The sequence below is a fragment of the Anoplophora glabripennis genome, unplaced genomic scaffold (assembly GCF_000390285.2).
Source record: "Anoplophora glabripennis isolate ALB-LARVAE unplaced genomic scaffold, Agla_2.0 scaffold766, whole genome shotgun sequence".
NCBI classification, from domain to species: domain Eukaryota; kingdom Metazoa; phylum Arthropoda; class Insecta; order Coleoptera; family Cerambycidae; genus Anoplophora; species Anoplophora glabripennis.
Genome location: NW_019416895.1, coordinates 25,575 through 43,193, shown reverse-complemented (window position 1 = coordinate 43,193; position 17,619 = coordinate 25,575). Strand labels below are relative to the sequence as shown.

The 17,619-nt window shown below is 33.6% G+C and overlaps 4 protein-coding genes across 5 annotated transcripts; 2 read left to right on the top strand and 2 right to left on the bottom strand.

The window, feature by feature from the left end:
* The first annotated feature begins 435 nt into the window (after nucleotides 1–435).
* LOC108915693 (N-alpha-acetyltransferase 60) lies at nucleotides 436–4,424 on the top strand. Of its 2 annotated transcripts, none has more exons than XM_018721801.2 (5): nucleotides 436–619; nucleotides 696–890; nucleotides 2,192–2,497; nucleotides 3,307–3,417; nucleotides 4,080–4,424. In XM_018721801.2, the coding sequence occupies exons 1-5, from the start codon at nucleotides 603–605 to the stop codon at nucleotides 4,210–4,212; spliced, it is 762 nt and encodes a 253-aa protein (XP_018577317.1). In that variant the 5' UTR covers nucleotides 436–602; the 3' UTR covers nucleotides 4,213–4,424. The 2 variants fall into 2 exon arrangements, with proteins under 2 accessions (XP_018577317.1, XP_018577316.1); XM_018721800.2 differs by having other exon boundaries at nucleotides 438–619; nucleotides 2,189–2,497.
* A 4,588-nt stretch (nucleotides 4,425–9,012) lies between these two features.
* LOC108915686 (E3 ubiquitin-protein ligase rnf146) lies at nucleotides 9,013–13,393 on the bottom strand. Its single transcript, XM_018721786.2, has 5 exons — nucleotides 12,867–13,393; nucleotides 12,564–12,809; nucleotides 11,366–11,557; nucleotides 10,902–11,186; nucleotides 9,013–9,376 (listed from the first exon to the last, which is right to left on the bottom strand). Exons 1-5 carry the CDS (start codon nucleotides 12,919–12,921, stop codon nucleotides 9,324–9,326), a joined length of 831 nt encoding a protein of 276 aa, XP_018577302.1. The 5' UTR covers nucleotides 12,922–13,393; the 3' UTR covers nucleotides 9,013–9,323.
* Nucleotides 13,394–13,452: 59 nt separating this feature from the next.
* LOC108915692 (dynein assembly factor 4, axonemal-like) lies at nucleotides 13,453–15,008 on the top strand. Its single transcript, XM_018721799.1, has 2 exons — nucleotides 13,453–14,458; nucleotides 14,740–15,008. Exons 1-2 carry the CDS (start codon nucleotides 13,537–13,539, stop codon nucleotides 14,964–14,966), a joined length of 1,149 nt encoding a protein of 382 aa, XP_018577315.1. The 5' UTR covers nucleotides 13,453–13,536; the 3' UTR covers nucleotides 14,967–15,008.
* LOC108915691 (probable cytosolic oligopeptidase A) lies at nucleotides 14,957–17,398 on the bottom strand. Its single transcript, XM_018721796.1, has 2 exons — nucleotides 17,175–17,398; nucleotides 14,957–17,117 (listed from the first exon to the last, which is right to left on the bottom strand). The coding sequence occupies exons 1-2, from the start codon at nucleotides 17,261–17,263 to the stop codon at nucleotides 15,023–15,025; spliced, it is 2,184 nt and encodes a 727-aa protein (XP_018577312.1). The 5' UTR covers nucleotides 17,264–17,398; the 3' UTR covers nucleotides 14,957–15,022.
* Nucleotides 17,399–17,619: the final 221 nt, after the last annotated feature.

The following is a 17,619-nucleotide window of genomic DNA, read 5'->3' as shown; positions in this document are numbered from 1 at the left end:
CCTTAGCAAAGCGCATCCCAGGCTGCATAGCCGCACTACCCTACCCAACCATACCACACATAAACATGACACTACCCCCGGGGTTTACACAGACGAGCCGGCGAAGCAAGAAGAGCGCCAGAAGAAAGGGCCCTAGCCGGCGGGGCCCAGCCAGGACAAAAGGAGGTCCCACAAAGCGCCTACACCGGCCGCATTTGCGGTCGGGGTAGACGACGGATGGGGCCCACCTACGAAGGCTGTCCAGGCCTACACGAGATGAGGCAGGATAAAGAGGGATAATCCCCCTCGATCCCAAATCATTGAGGCCAATTTCTAGCCATAGAATAATGGCGCGCGGTCGATTTATATTGGCAACATTGCGAAATCTTGTTACAATTAGTGTCGTCTGTTAATGTTCCATTTTCTATGGTTTGACCTTGCTAAATGTAGCGCCCTCTTACGTGCAAACGGAGAAATTGTTCGTTTAGGAATAAAAACAAATGGCACTTCCTAGATAATTGTTATTATGACGAGATATTATCAGTCGTCAAAATTTTTTTGTTTAAAAATGAAAGAGAAATAGATTTCCCACTTACGAATTATCATTTACCAACAAATTATTTATGGCTGAAATAAATTGGTGAGTTAACCTCTGCAGGAAATATTTGATATAGGTACTAATTAATCTCTTCCTTTGTCAACGTTTCGTTTCATAGGTACAAGTTTAATGGAAAATGTTCAGATGGAATATATGCCATGGACGAGAAGAGAATACCTCTGTATTCTTTAGCTGATGTGCAGCTACGTTTCCTGTGCCCTGATGACTTAGACGAAGTGAGAGCGTTGTGCCAAGACTGGTTTCCCATTGAATATCCTTTCTACTGGTACGAAGAAATTACGTCTAGCACTAGGTAAGTACAACACCAGCCTAAAATGTTTACTGATGAATATGGCGTTATATGCATATTTAGTTTGGTTCTCAAGTAAAACTGTAGATAATACAATTGACATAAATGTTATAAGGAAAGATAAAATTAGTTAAATGAAACACTTTTATTAACTGTTTGTTAAAAGATAAAAGATATGATTTTAAGATTATTTTTTGTAGTTAAAAGTGGGTATGAGTTTATTTTTTTAGTGGTGTTCTTTCCATTTTATTAAGTGGAAGTGTCATTATGTCGAACGACTGATAAATTTATTAGATAATGTTCAGAGAAAGATAAAAAATCGTGACCACAGAAAATTTCCTTTAAATTAGTGAATCCGTATGAATACTGATTTTAAGTTTGTATTTTATATAATTCAAAAATGTTCCAGCTAATAAATAGTTTTCATCAAATTAATATACATATTATTTTATTTTTTTGAGTAATTTAATCTTACATTAGATTATGTAATGTACATATACAGGGTGTTTCTGAAAGACCTGCCGTAAATTCAAGGGGTGATAGTACGACAAAAAATAACAATTATTTGTCTTTAAATATAATTTTTACGAAAATTTCCAAACGGTGCGAAATATTTTTATGACATTTGGTATTCCGGGGTTTTTAAGGATGCTGGTCTAATTATTTTTTAGAAATTTCATAGAGGGCGCTAAGTACGCTACATGGTTCTAATTTTTTTGAAGTTAGGTTTAGCATTCGGGCTCAAATTTCTAATGTACAATTTTATTTTCTAAAAATAATGTATTCTTGTTAGAACTTCCTAATGTGGATGGTTTTCGAGAAAAAAAGGTTTTTAATTGAACTCTTACAATATTACGGTGTAGAAAATAAGTGACTTTTCTCAAAATAATTAGACCAACGTATTTGGCATCCTTAGAAACCCCGGAATATATAAAAATATTTCGCGCCGTTTGGAAATTTTTGTAAAAATTCTATTTAAAAAATTTTATTTTGTCGCTCTGTATCTCGAAAACAAGAGGAAATAGACGTATAGTTCATAAGAAAAAAAATTCTTATTTTTTGTCGTACTATCACCCCCTGAATTTACGGGTGGTTTTTCTGAAACACCCTGTATATCGATTTATTACATTCTATGATGGGTTTTTCCGAGAAATAATTAAAAATTTATGTGTAATTACCACAAACAAACATAATGTCACCTCTTATTCGGTTTCTATAAGACATTCGATTTTAGCTATTTTTTTACGTTGTAAATCATGTAGAAGTTCTTGTGTTAGTAATATTCCTCTTTCCCACTTTAGTAGATTCTATTCCCTGGCCGCCGTTTACGGCCACCAAATTATCGGACTGATTGTGGCTGAAATAAAGCCTCACGCCAATTTAAACGAGGAAGATACGGGGATACTGGCGAAGTCGTTCACCGACGCCGACGTAGCGTACATCTTATCGCTGGGGGTATTAAAGCAGTACCGCAGGAACGGGATAGCCTCGTTACTGTTGGATTCGCTCCTCAGGCACCTCACCACCCCCGAGAGGAAAAAAGTCAAGGCCGTCTTTTTACACGTGCTCACAACGAACTCCGCCGCCATTATATTTTATGAGCAAAAAAAGTGAGTAAGTATAGTATCCACTAGATAGATCAGTTACGTTTTTAATTTAGAAAGCGCGAATTTGTCTTTTCGCCATACGGTTGGTTAAAATTTTTCGAAAAGCACTTTTAATTCAATTATTTTTCTGGCAAACGTTACAACGAAATATAAGGGGTGTCCCAAATTGCATTGGAGGTGGGGGGGGGATGAAACTTGAGGAGTAAGACAAAAATATCAAAATTCGGACTCTTTGTTTTTCCGTTTTCAAGCACATACGATGTTTAGATAAACGAAAAAAATTTATTGTTATTTTTTGTGAAAATAATGTAATCAAATTGTTTTTTATTCATCCCAGAATGGTTTTGGTTCAAAGTTTTATTTCCCGTTTGTTTTTTTGAACTGTGTGTATAAAATTATATTACGTTAATAAATATTTAAGTTAGAACCACATTTAAATGCTCATAAATATGTATACCGTATATGTAATTGCTTTCCTAAGTTTGCGTTATTTTTGGTATATAGATTGTTGGTAGTCATTGGTGGGTATTAAGGCCAAAACTCAAAGAAAACACATGACTTTTTTCTATGTCGACGTTTCGTCACCTTTACTGTAACATCTTCGAAACGCACAATAAAGGTGACGAAACATCGACAAAGAAAAAATCCTGTGTTCTCTTTGAATTTTGGCCTTAATTTGCACCAACAATCTGTATATAAAAACTAAAGCTACTAGCTACCAGGTATTTGTTATTTTTATTACTTTTGCAGTTGAAATTTCGGGGAATCACGGAATACATATTTATCGTTGACTAAATACGTTTCGATTTCAGATTCAGGCTGCACAGTTTTCTGCCTTACTATTATTCCATAAAAGGGAAGTGTAAAGACGGGTTTATGTACGTTTTGTATATAAACGGGGGCCATCCACCTTGGACAATATAATATCCTTTTTTTTATGCTCTTTTAGCTTTAAATATGCCAAAGAAATAACATTCCGTCGCATATTTCAAACCTAGGATTATTTTTATGCCTTTTTCATATTTACCTTAACGGAAGCCACTTGATCGATAGCACAAAAAATTCTTAACAATCAAAATTTTCATTGTAGATACCGTATTTTAATAAAACTTCAATTTGTTCGTAACAGACTTTTTTCTGTGGTCTTTAAATGATAAAATCCCATTCTTTGATGATGACTTTTCAGAAAAATGATATAAATAAACATTATTTAACCTTTCAGATATACAGGGTACTTTTGGGTTTAGGTTTTCTAGAACTTGGCGAAATAAAGCAAATTTTTTTTAATGTCAGAAATAATGGAAAAAAAAAACGTTTGAAACTATTCGAATAAGCTGTTGTGTGCGAATGGTGAAAGTCCAACAAAAAAATTATTGTAATTATGTTTTATTTTTTTGGTTTTCTTTCGTCTTAAATCAATTTGGGATTTACAGAATACATCACAAAATGTTGGTGTTTAAAATAGCCCAATACGAGTTCATTGGTACGATGTTAGCATAAGAGGAATGTTGTCGAAATGCTGCCTTAGCATCACAAAAGCTAATTTCTGTCCAAATATGAAAGTATTTTTCTTAATAAAGCTTACCGATTACATAAAGTTTATGTGTGGTCGAGTCTTCAACGGAGCCGGACTGTTCCCCTGGGTGATTTTTAACATGAACAAAGCCATACAGTGGGTATGGAGAGACAAATCGAATCAACAGCATACCGATCAATAAATTAGACTAGTCCCTTGTTAGTAATCCGTTCTACCGTTGTCTGACGGCGAGGAATAATATTACACACTGTACATATAACTTATGCAAAATATTATTTATCTTATCCGTAGAATAATTTATATAGAACGTATTTTGTTTGATTCATGGATTGGTAGGTACCTGTATTAGTTCAATTGTACTTTTTTTTTATTAATAAATCAATTTTTGACTCATTTACATATTTTGCTTAGCGTCTAGGTGAATGTGTAAATATTTAAATTATTTTAGGGGAAATAAACCTTTGTTCGACAAAATGCTTTGAATTATAATACACCGGGGCAATTTAACGTGTTTTGAATACACGTAAGAGAACGGGTTCATTGTAACATTCATAGAAATGCCGCTATAAATAAGTTTTGCCATAAATAATTATGATTGTGATATAATTTGCAAATTTTAAAAAAAAATTCCAAGTGATTCGTCAAAGCACACAAAAGCGCAAATAATCGTATTGTAATTTATAGCATTTTGTTGTAATTTTCTTTGATTTTGTAAATTTTAATTCTGTTTTAACGTTTTACATTATATACCAAAGAAATAATTTTTAAGTTTCGTTACATGTTTAATGTTACACGAAGCAAAGCAATTAAGTTATGAGAATCTTGAAATATAGTCCTGTATTTAAATAATTGTTTTTGTTTTTATACACCGGAAAATATTACATCGACCGAGATTTGTTTGTTACTTAAAAAACTGAACTCGTACAGTTGCTTTGCAGGTCATAGGAAATGATACAAACGGTAGTTTTAAATGAAGCCAAATTAATTCATGAATGAACGAATCATTGTTTTTTTTTTGCCGGAAGCTTGGCAAAAAGAAATTATTTTTGTATCGGCACCCGATAATGGATTACAGTTTCAATCATATTTGACTTACTGTGTTGTTTAACAGCAGTAAATTTGAAACAATGAAATTTTCTGTCACTCATTGTAATATTCATGTAACTTATATTTTTTACGATCGAAACTTGTTGATTCTTGAAATAGTTTTATTAATATTTATTCTCAAATTTATATATGTAGCGGTTACTTGCAGTATTACAACTATTCATTCAGTAATTACCAAAATAAATATTTTACATTACTTCGTATATCATTTAAACTACCCTACTTTCCAAAATTACATTGCACAAAGCGTGCCTTGTGACTGGGGCGCAGCTGTATTTGTGAATTATAAAATACAAAATACATGTCATCTTAAATGTGATGCCTACTGGTGTAGGTTGCTCTGTGAAATATAACCTCAAAGTATATTGTCATACAAAAAGTGTCCTGCCACGAACTCCATCGATGGATATCTGGGAAACCGCTCGGAAGGATTTTTTTGAAATTGTGATGGTGTGATACGGACCGTGGGGCCTACCAAGCTAAAATATTTTCAAGGTCACCGTACTTTGGTTATACCGGAAGCCGATACTAACTTTTTTATTTTAAATGGAACCCCCTGTATATTATTGCAATTTTGGAAAGAGCATCCATTTTTAAGTTGAAAACATATAGTTTTCCATACTTAGGATTAACCGTTTCCGAGATTTTTTTTTTTTTTTAAGCAAAAATTGACAGGTGCAGACTGTCAGCAAAATTTAGTTTTCCCGGAAACATAGGTTTATTTTTTTATGCAAATTGGACTAATTTATCAAATTTGACATGAACATTTTCCAGTTTTTATGCAGGGTGGTCAAAAAAAATTATCGAATTGTTTCACACATTTTAGGTTGGCCGTGACAGATAAGTAACAATCAACATGACAACTGTCACAGGTTTTTAATTGTCAAATTTATTTTAATTAATGTTCAAAATGTCTTCTCAACTTCTAAGTATTTTTCACACCTTCAGATTAGTTCCTTGTGGGTCGCTGCTCTAATAGAATTTGATGGTAGATGCTCAAACCTATGTTTCCGGGAAAACTAAATTTTGCCGACAGTTTGTCAATGTCAATTTTGGCTTAAAAATCAAAATATCTTGGAAACAGTCGAGTTTGGAGTGTGCTATAAATTTTCAATTTAAAAATTGATGCTCTTTTCAAAATTGCAATAATATACAGGGGGTTCCATTTAAAATAAGAAAGTTAGTATCGACTTCCGGTATAACCCGAAGTACGATGACCTTGAAAATATTTTAGCTTGATAGGCTGTCACAATTTCAAAAAAATCCTTCGAGCGGTTTACCAGATATCCATCGATGGAGTTCCTGTGGGACACCCTGTATATAAACACCAGAAAGGAGTCTACCGTGTTCTGTATTAGGGGTATAGAAAGAAAAGTTATAAGCGGGAGAAAAAAAATTTTGTCGTTCTTGAAAATTGTAAAAAAATTAAAGTGTTCATGTAAAAGCCGTTTCGTCTCAACTTTGAAAATATATTATTGTTGTACGTAGCAGAAGAAAAGTTGCTACCTTAACATGTGATCGCACTGGCTGTATCGAGAAAAAAACATTTTTATCTGGGTAAGTGAGATGTGTTGTTGCCACGTCTTATTTTTGTGAACTGCTAAGCTACAATAGAAAATGCGGAAATTATATTTGTTCTATAAATAAAGGGAGATTTATTTACAATCGTGTTGTCCAGTCTAAATCTAAAGACGGCACCGTATCTAGTTTGGGCTGCAAAGTACGCTGATGTAGTCGTTTTTTGTAAGTTGCTTTCCTGAAGAAAAAAAATTGAATATCTCGAAAATTACAAGAGCTGAAGAGAAATTTATTTTAGTTTTGGATTTACCAGTACCGTTATAGTCTAGAGCAAATTTTTCAGATTTTTCCAAGCCCCTAAAATTTTTTGTCTGAAAAACATGGATTTTCTCAAAAAATTTTAGGACTCTGAAAATTCTAAAAATATTCAGGTAGACACTTACGACCCTCACTAATCCAAAACTGTCAGTTTTTCTCTAGCTCCACCAGTTTTCCATATTTTTTAAAATTTTTCCTTCGTTTCAAAGCTTTCGCTAGGTAGGCAACATACAATACATGTGTGTATACTTGACTGCATAATCTTAAAACTATGCATTACAGTATTATAGATTACTGATAAATCCATTAAAACTGGATTATTATTAGATTAAAACTGGCATTTAAATTTTATAAGAATTTTCAAAAAATTAAAGTGCTCATTTAAAAGCCGGTTTGTCTCAACTTTGAGAATAATTTGTTGTAGGGAGCTTTTTTTGTGCTGGTAAACTATATTAGAAAGTAAAGAAATTATATTACTGTTCTTGTTCTAACTTATGAAAAGTAGTTCAAATGTACCGTTCGACTTTACACTCGTGTACGTAAATGTACACTCAAAATGAACTGAAAGATGCATGAAACTTAAAATATTAATCATTTAACTTATTTCCAAATCCAATAATTACTTGAAAACATTTATCTATAATGATAATATAATGTACACTCAAAATGAACTGAAAGATGCATGGAACTTAAGTTATTAATCATTTAACTCATTTCCAAATCCAATAATTACTTGAAAACATTTATCTCGTATTGTGTATCAAAATAAAATTTGTAATAAAACAAGATAAACCCGTACTTAGTTTTTACAATACTGAATAGTCTGAACTAGAAAATTTTAAATTAAATTTGACTGGATGTGAATGGAAATAGAATTACCGAGATTTTGTAACTTATGAAGAGTAGTTCAAATGTACCGTTCGACTTTACACTCAAAATTAACTGAAAGATGCATGGAACTTAAGTTATTAATCATTTAACTCATTTCCAAATCCAATGATTACGTCTAGTTTGTGCTGCAAAGTACGCCGATGTAGTCGTTTTTTGTAAGTTGCTTTCCTGATGAAAAAAAATTGAATATCTCGAAAATTACAAGAGTTGAAGAGAAATTTATTTTAGTTTTGGATTTACCAGTACCGTTATAGTCTTAAGCAAATTTTTCAGATTTTTCCAAGCCCCTAAAATTTTTTGTCTGAAAAATCCATGGATTTTCTCAAAAAATTTTAGGACTCTGAAAATTCTAAAAAAATTCAGGTAGACACTTACGGCCCTCACTAAACCAAAACTGTCAGTTCTTCTCTAGCTCCACCAGTTTTCGAGATTTTTAAATATTTTTCCTTCGTTTCAAAGCTTTCGCTAGGTAGGCAACATACAATACATGTGTGTATACTTGGCTGCATAATCTTAAAACTATGCATTACAGTATTATAGATTACTGATAAATCCATTAAAACTGGATTATTATTAGATTAAAACTGGCATTTAAATTTTATAAGAATTTTCAAAAAATTAAAGTGCTCATTTAAAAGCCGGTTTGTCTCAACTTTGAGAATAATTTGTTGTAGGGAGCTTTTTTTGTGCTGGTAAACTATATTAGAAAGTAAAGAAATTATATTACTGTTCTTGTTCTAACTTATGAAAAGTAGTTCAAATGTACCGTTCGACTTTACACTCGTGTACGTAAATGTACACTCAAAATGAACTGAAAGATGCATGAAACTTAAAATATTAATCATTTAACTTATTTCCAAATCCAATAATTACTTGAAAACATTTATCTCGTATTGTGTATCAAAATAAAATTTGTAACAAAACAAGATAAACCTGTACTTAGTTTTTACAATACTGAATAGTCAAAACTGGGAAAATTTTAAATTAAATTTGATTGGATGTGAATGGAAATAGAATTACCGAGATTTTGTATCTTATGAAACGTAGTTCAAATGTACCGTTCGACTTTACACTCGTGTACGTAAATTTACACTCAAAATTAATGAAAGATGCATGTAACTTAAATTATTAATCATTTAACTTATTTCCAAATCCAATAATTACTTGAAAACATTTATCTCGTATTGTGTATCAAAATAAAATTTGTAATAAAACAAGATAAACCTGTACTTAGTTTTTACAATACTGAATAGTCAAAACTGGGAAAATTTTAAATTAAATTTGATTGGATGTGAATGGAAATAGAATTACAGAGATTTTGTAACTTACGAAAAGTAGTTCAAATGTACCGTTCGACATTACACTCGTGTACGTAAATGTACACTCAAAATTAACTGAAAGATGCATGGAACTTAAGTTATTAATCATTTAACTCATTTCCAAATCCAATAATTACATCTAGTTTGGGCTGCAAAGTACGCTGATGTAGTCGTTTTTTGTAAGTTGCTTTCCTGAAGAAAAAAAATTGAATATCTCGAAAATTACAAGAGCTGAAGAGAAATTTATTTTAGTTTTGGATTTACCAGTACCGTTATAGTCTAGAGCAAATTTTTCAGATTTTTCCAAGCCCCTAAAATTTTTTGTCTGAAAAATCCATGGATTTTCTCAAAAAATTTTAGGACTCTGATAATTCTAAAAAAATTCAGGTAGACACTTACGACCCTCACTAATCCAAAACTGTTAGTTCTTCTCTAGCTCCACCAGATTTCGAGATTTTTTAATATTTTTCCTTCGTTTCAAAATTTTCGCTGGGTAGGCAACATACAATACATGGGTGTATATTTGGCTGCATAATGTTAAAACTATGCATTACAGTATTATAGATTACTGATAAATCCATTAAAACTGGATTATTATTAGATTAAAACTGGCATTTTAATTTTATAAGAATTTTCAAAAAATTAAAGTGCTCATCGAAAAGCCGGTTTGTCTCAACTTTGAGAATAATTTGTTGTAGGGAGCTTTTTTTGTGCTGGTAAACCATATTAGAAAGTAAAGAAATTATATTACTGTTCTTGTTTTCTAATAAAGGAAGATTTATATGTACATAATTTTTAATAAATTTACCTACAATCTATAATATACAGGGTGTGCCATTTAACACTCCCGCTGCCAATATCTCCGAAATGAAGAAATTTATTTTAGTTCTGGAAATTGGGGTCATTAGGTCCCTCGGATAGCTTAGAATTGTTAGTTCAAATCTTTCTGTATAGATGGCGTGGCGATACTAAAAATTTTTTTATTCCCTGGAACGTGGAAAAGCAGTCCATCTGAAAGATCGTTTGAGTAATTTTTGTAAAATAAAGTTTTTCCCTATATTTACTTGTTTTGGAGATACGTCGACTTCAATATGTATGATATAACGGGAAAATATATTATTTTATCTAAATCACTCCGAGACACAATATTCTTTTAAAATATTGTTATAATGACTTTATTTTTATTTATCTCGAAAACAAGTAAATATAGGGAAAAACTTTATATTACAAAAATTACTCAAAATTTAACGATTTTTCAGATGGACTGCTTTTCCACGTTCCAGAGAACAAAAAATTTTTTCATCGCCACGCCATCTATACAGAAAGATTTGAATTAACAATTCTAACTACAATTTGAAGCTATTCGAGGGACCTAACAACCCCAATTTCCAGAACTAAAATAAATTTCTTCATTTCGGAGATATTGGCAGAGAGAGCGTTAAATGGCACACCCTATATATGTGTTGTATTGTATGTTGCCTACCTATCAAAGGCTTCCATGGAACTAAAATGAAAAAAAATGAAAATCTCGAAAATTGTTGGAGTTTTGGACTGGTCAGGGCCGCTATGTGTCATATCTTAAATGTAATTTCTACATCCCATATTAAATTAGTAAGCTTTATAAATATCTATAATTGAATTTATTAGTTATATACACAATTAACATTTTCCAACGAACAATAAAAAAAAAGTTACAATGCCTGGATTCAATCCGTACTTCTACGCCTACTGTGGTGACTTTCTGTAACAATACCGCTCAGGATGTTGCTGGTTTCATTTAAATTCGGGTTGGTGTCCAACCTTAAGGAACTGATTCTTTCCACGGTAGCCTGCAAATCCTGTTCCTGATCTGGAGATTCTCTTCCGCTCGTTGGACTCTGCGGTGTATTAGACGGAGTGATGGGCACCACGTTGTCAGTCCTTCCGTCTATAGGGCTGAGGGGTCTCTCCTCGTAAGTATCTAAAATACTTCTTTCCTCGTCGGTACGTAGACCCGCTATACCTAAAAGGAAGTAATAAAGCTTGTTATTTCACGCCTCTACGCACCAGACACGCAAAAAAAATTATAGACCGATAATTCTCCAAAATGCACCCCTCCTTTTGCCCACGATGTTTATTGTTGTGAACAAAATTTAAAACACACATTCAAGTAGTAGATTTTAATTTAGATTTTCTTGTTACCTTTTTTTGGGATATTTGCATGATCTCTTTTAATCCTTCGTCTTCGAGATGGATCGTTTCGTCTCAGCTGGAGCATATTTTCCAGATCCACGATATACAGAAATCCAGCAATCAGCAATTCGCAAGTTTTTTCACCGTTTTTGTAAGAATATTCAAGTTCTTTACTTGTACGTTCATCGTATTGCCACCACCCTAGAAAAACGTTGGTATAAAAAAGCCATATATTTTAAATAATAATTTCGACTTCAATTTAAAATTATAAATTTTAATGGGAAAACTTTCGATCAAGTTGAAATTTACAAATTAATATCACTAGTTTCATTTTATATTGATTACGTTCTTGGGTATTGCACCATCAATTGTGTTTCCTGAATTTTGAGATAAGAAACTGTTAACACATAAATTAATAACAATTATTCAGTACTTTCTACTAAACTCTCGATAGAACAGTACAAGTACATTTTCTGATGCTCCTATGGGTGATCATTTTTTCTATAATTATACACCACGAAAAATTAAAGGAATCCTCGAATTTTAACATTTCTGTAATTTGGATACTGTCGAAACGAAGGCAATTTCCTTGTTCTGCCATCCTTAAAAAAAAAATCTTCTAAATTATTTTTTTTTCCATTATAAGAGAATTTATGTTGTTCTTTTCCGTCCCAGAAAATACATTACAATATGCCGTATATTCCAATAAAAGCCAAAAAATAAGACACATTTAAGAAAAATTTCACAACTCACGTTGTTTTATTCATATACAAATACAATAAGATGAAAAAAAATTACTAAATCTAAATTGTAGAAATTTTCGTAACATATAATTTCCCTGCAAACGTTACGTAAAGCTAAACACTAACTTGGTTATTTACATATAATTAATATTCTTTATTTCGTGCATCAGGTTTCATAAATACTCTATTTTACATAAAAACTATCGTAATCCAGCAACGCCTTTCACAACCAAATTATCAGACTTATCTCGCTTAATACTTCTTTTTTTACAAGGACTTTTCTTAGGATACTGACAATTAGATACGAAATCAATTACATATAATTCACCACAAAGTATTAATTCGAAGCTGGATAATGAGAGATTATAGGCCTCTTCGATATCCTCGTTGGCTCGTTCATCATACTTCCACCAACCTTAAACCCGATTATTTTATTTATTTACATAAAAGTTTGAGATTCTCACCATTTCGCCCTTCGTAAAACCATTGGTATCCTCCATCGAACCCTTGTGCGTTATCAAGTGACACCGGGAGTTGTAATAAATTCGGTTGATCGATGAAATCCCTCGGTATTTCCTGCCTGCACATAGCACATTTCTTGTTTTGGTTCGCAAATCCTTTTACGCACAGAAAACAAAAAATATGCCCGCAAGGTAGTTGTGCTGGGTGCACACACGGTTGAAGACAAACAGCACATTCTGGACTGTCACCTAAAAAAAATTAACAGTTAACACCTATTTCAGTTACTCCAAGGAAGATATACTAACATTTCTCCTTGAGGTCATCATTATTACTGCTTTCACTGTTTACAGCTTCTGCCATAATTCACCTAATTATCAAGTATGCGAATTGGGAACTTTGTATGATTTTGACCACAAAACGTAATACAATTTTGACATTAACTTATGAAAATTTAAATGTTAAACTTCCATGACGTTTCAACGAAATACGAAATGGAGACAATGGAGCACACTTTATGACAATCACAATAACAGGCCGTTGGTTTTGACTTTTGATTACAAAATTCAACAAGCACAGACTTGTAAAGTCAAAATCATATGAGGAAATAACCAAACAATCCAAATTCAGGCCAAGAATAACCAATCACGTAACTTCTGACCCATAGACCATCAAAGTGAGAAACATCTGTCAATCACTGAACAAATATCCTAGATTCCGCACTTTATAGATCTGTCAAATTCGTTCAACCAATCAAAATGCAGTTAAATTGATGTTCGTCCAACTTGATTGGCGAAAAAAGACGGCAAGAACTGTGTTTCGATTGGTCCGCATTCATTCCGTACTTTAAATATACAGAGGGTCATAGATTTTCGTTATGAAATTGATACTTTTCATGTAATCTTGAAACCATGGAAACTTATTTGATTGATAAAGCAGTTACATTTGCTTCAAAAGTGGCATTAGCCTCAAATAATAATGCCTATAATAATAAATGATTACAAATGGAAACAAACTACAAATGATATCATGATCTTTGTTGCACTGAAAGGAGTATTAGAACGTAATGCAGATATTACTATTTCAAAACGATATATAAAAGTAAAATTTGAAAAGTATTTTTTTGAGGCAATATTGTTACATCCTATAGATGCGCACAACAGTCAATGTAAAATAACCGATACGACAGTTATATTTGAATTAAAGAAAAATGAAAACATTACATGGGAATCGCTCCAACCCGATATACCGAAAAAAGAAAAACTGGACTTAAAAAAGCAATTATTGGAGGAAGAATATGTACGTATACAAGAACAAGAGAAAGAGAAGATAAATAAAAAAGCAGAACTGAAACGGGTGGCAGTCCGGGAACAAATTGAATTGGATTCAAATGAAAGAGAAAAAATAGAAGAGATTAAAAACTGGGAAAAAACAAATGCATTAGGAGACATCGATCAGTGGTCAGCCGGAATTGGAGAAAATTTTAAAAAAATCAAAAAAGGCAACAAACAAAATTTAACCAACAGTAACAAACAGAAAACAATCACTCACCCATTGAAAACAATAAAATCACCGGAATTTATTCCACAACCAAGACGTACAAAGACATTAGAAATAGATTTCACTCCACGCGAATTCCCAACGCCCAGTAGGGAGTCTAAATTAGACGAAGAAAACGAGTGGTTGATGAAACAAACCCAAGCACGCAGGTCGGCTGGTTTTATAAGCGAAGACATTCGACCGGAAGAAAGGAATCCTCAGTTCCTTAAGGCCAAAGGGGATCAGTTCTTAAAAAATAAGAACTACTTGGGAGCCATAAGTGCCTACAGCTTTGGCATTAAAATAGCTTCAAAGTTTGTCGATTTACATATCGCTAGGTCTGAAGCACATCTATTAGTAGGTAAGTAACGTCATTTTGGACAATGCGTACAATATTTCGAAGTTTTAAATAGAACTAGAAATTACAGAGCTAGCTGGCAAATTGTAGTAGATGTTCTTAAATTTAAACAATTTACCTTTTGATGGCCCACTGGTGTATACAACAAATTATTAGTAGTAAATGATATTTGTTACACTTTACACTCATGAAGCAGTATTTTGTACCTACTGCAATAGGTCATACTGTGAGAAATAACCTATAAAGTATGTCATATGTGGTTAAATGAATTGTTCCATTTCTAGGCAATTTCAATAAGGCGATTCAAGATTGTAGCACTGCTTTAGACCTTTTAAAACCCGAGGTCACACTTAATCTAAAGGAAAGGGCTTTGTGTATAGGTCGCAGAGGGGAAGCACTCTGTAAACTTGGATTCACCAGACCAGGCATAGAAGAAATAAAAACTAGTTTAAAATTAATGCCGGACGATCACTTTGCAGATGTTTTAAAAACGATAGACAATTCCATTTAAGGTTTTATGTATTTACTGTATTCATTAATAACAACATACACAAATAAAACTACTAATTAAATCGGCTTTTTGGAACTCACTTTTTTTAACCCTAAAGAACTAAGCAATGCCTTGGGAGACGGGTCTCTCCCACGAAACTCTCTGAAGACTTGACTAGGATGTACGCTGCCGCCTAAAGCTAAAAACGTGTCTCTGAATCGTTTCCCCACGTCTAAAATTTGTTGTTCGTCCCCTTGCACTTCGTGGAAAGCACTATAAACGTCGGCAGCTATCATTCGAGCCCACACGTGGCTGAAGTAAGCAGCTCCCCATTCTTCCGAGACTATCTGAGTAAAAGACAGCGGATGCGAATCGATTTTGTGCAACTTGAAACATCTGTATTGCGGCCACAACCTTTTTATAATGTCCAGCCAGAAGTCTTTAGTTAAATGCAACTCTAAATCTAAAGCCGACAAGTATAGCTCACGGGACAAGTCCAATCCAGCCATGTGCTTGTGGACAGCCAATAAAGTTTGGAATTTCTGTTGTGGCAAGGTGTCCCCGCTGTTACAGTGGCAGGATATACTATCTATCACGTTTTTGTTATAAAGCCAGTGGGCCAGGACGTTCCCGCTAATTTCGACCGCGTCCCATTCCACGTTTGACAAACCGGCTAATTCGGCGTAGTCGGTTCGCGTCAACAAATGTTGCATCGCATGACCGAATTTGTAAAACAAGGACTTAACTTCCGTGAACGTGAGATACGAGTCTTTTTCTGGGGTCGGAGCATCGAAATTGAAGATCAGTGCTGCTAACGGTTTGGTGTTGGCAATGCGGCTGTGGTTTTGGATTCCAACCATCCAACCGTTGCTTTCGATTCTTATTTTCTCCTCGGATCTGGCGTACGGATCTAAGTAAAACCCGGCCACGGGTGCGCTGCTGTAATTTTCGAAGATGTCGTAAAACCTGACATCTCTATGCCAGGTCGAAACGTTGTGTCGTTGCTTGATGACAATATTGAATAATTTCTCGCACAACTGAATTAAACCTTCTAATACCTTCGGTAGGGGAAAGTACTCCTTGAAAGTTTCTTCCTCGTAATCGTACAACGATTTCAACTGTTTTCTTCTCCAGTAAGGAACGTCCCACAATTCTAGTTTGCTTGATTTGAACCCTCTCTCCGAGGCGAATTGGTGTAAGTTTTTCAACTCTTCCTCTTGAGCGGGTCTGGCGCTTTGTAGCAATCCGTGCAACGTGTCTTGGACTTTAGATACACTACCCGCCATTTTAGTTTCCATCGACATCGCAGCGTATGAATCGTAGTTTAATAATTTCGCTATATCCCGTCTTATAAATCTAATTTCTTCCAAGTTTAAACTCGTCTTTAATTCCCTGTCTCTGTAGGCAGATCCCCTACCTACTAATGCTTGCCACAGATTCCATCTGACTTGCGGGTCGGGGCAATACCTCATGACGGGCATATAGACATGAGGCGCTAGGGTTACTTTCCAGGGTCCTTTTAAGGGATTGTTCGGATCTGAACATATGGCTTTCACTAATTTATCTGGAAATTCCCTTATTATATTATTATCGGTTATGGTATGGAAAAACGCCTTTGTTGATACTTCCGTTTTCTGTTTAAATATGGTTTTTTCTTGAGCCAGTTTGTTTAAATATCCACTTAGAATAATTACACCATGAGAATCCAATTCTAAACCGTTTAACTTTCCTTCTATAAAGAATTTTCGTAATAATCTATTCTCCTCACCACTTCTTTCTCTGTCGGTTTCGAGTTCAGTTTTAACAGCATCGTAAATCTCTTTATTATTGTACTTTGTTACCCTGGCTCTTCTAGCACGATCGTGAATAGACATGTAACTTGACGTGGGCATCAAGGTGCTATTGCCCAAGTACAAAGTTTTCGATAAACCCCACGTCTTTTCTAATGATGTGCCGAGTTCTTCTAGAGGCTTGAAAACTTCATCAAAAACATTATCACATGGTTTCAGGGTCAGGTTCTTTGCTATCTGCTTTACACCTGCTTCAAAATCAAGTGTCTGTTTGGCAACTGCAGCTCTGCAATTTTCTATTGTAATGTTATTAAATTCGGGGAGGCCATCATTTCGAAAAAAGGGACTCTTTTCAGGTGACTCTTCGCCAATCTCTGGAACTCTGAAAATAATGCAATTATTCATATACTGAAAGTAATAAAAGTAAATACAAACATACAATATAATATAGCCATGTTGAAGCCTTTTCGAAGATACCCCCAAAGGTTTTCCTAATAAAATTCGTTTTCCACAAAACGACAGAGCCATTTTTATATACTTGAAATTAATTCAGGAAATGGTAAAGTACCTTCATAACTCAAGTCTTTACGTTATTTAAAAGAAAACGCAAATTATTTTTCTAAACTTAACCTAACTTATTGCCATACACTCAAAAGAATCCGAACAATCACTGATCACCACAATAAAAGAGACGGACGGCCTTTGCGGAATGTCATGTATCATAAAGTTTTCCTTTCATACATTTGAACTCCTCAGAACTACTCAATGTGTTAATAAATACAACCAGAGATCTGACAATTTATATAGAAATGTATTTAGCTTGGACATTTCCTGAGTAAGTTTAATTTTTGATAGTATCTCTCGTTTTTTCCAAATATAGTAGT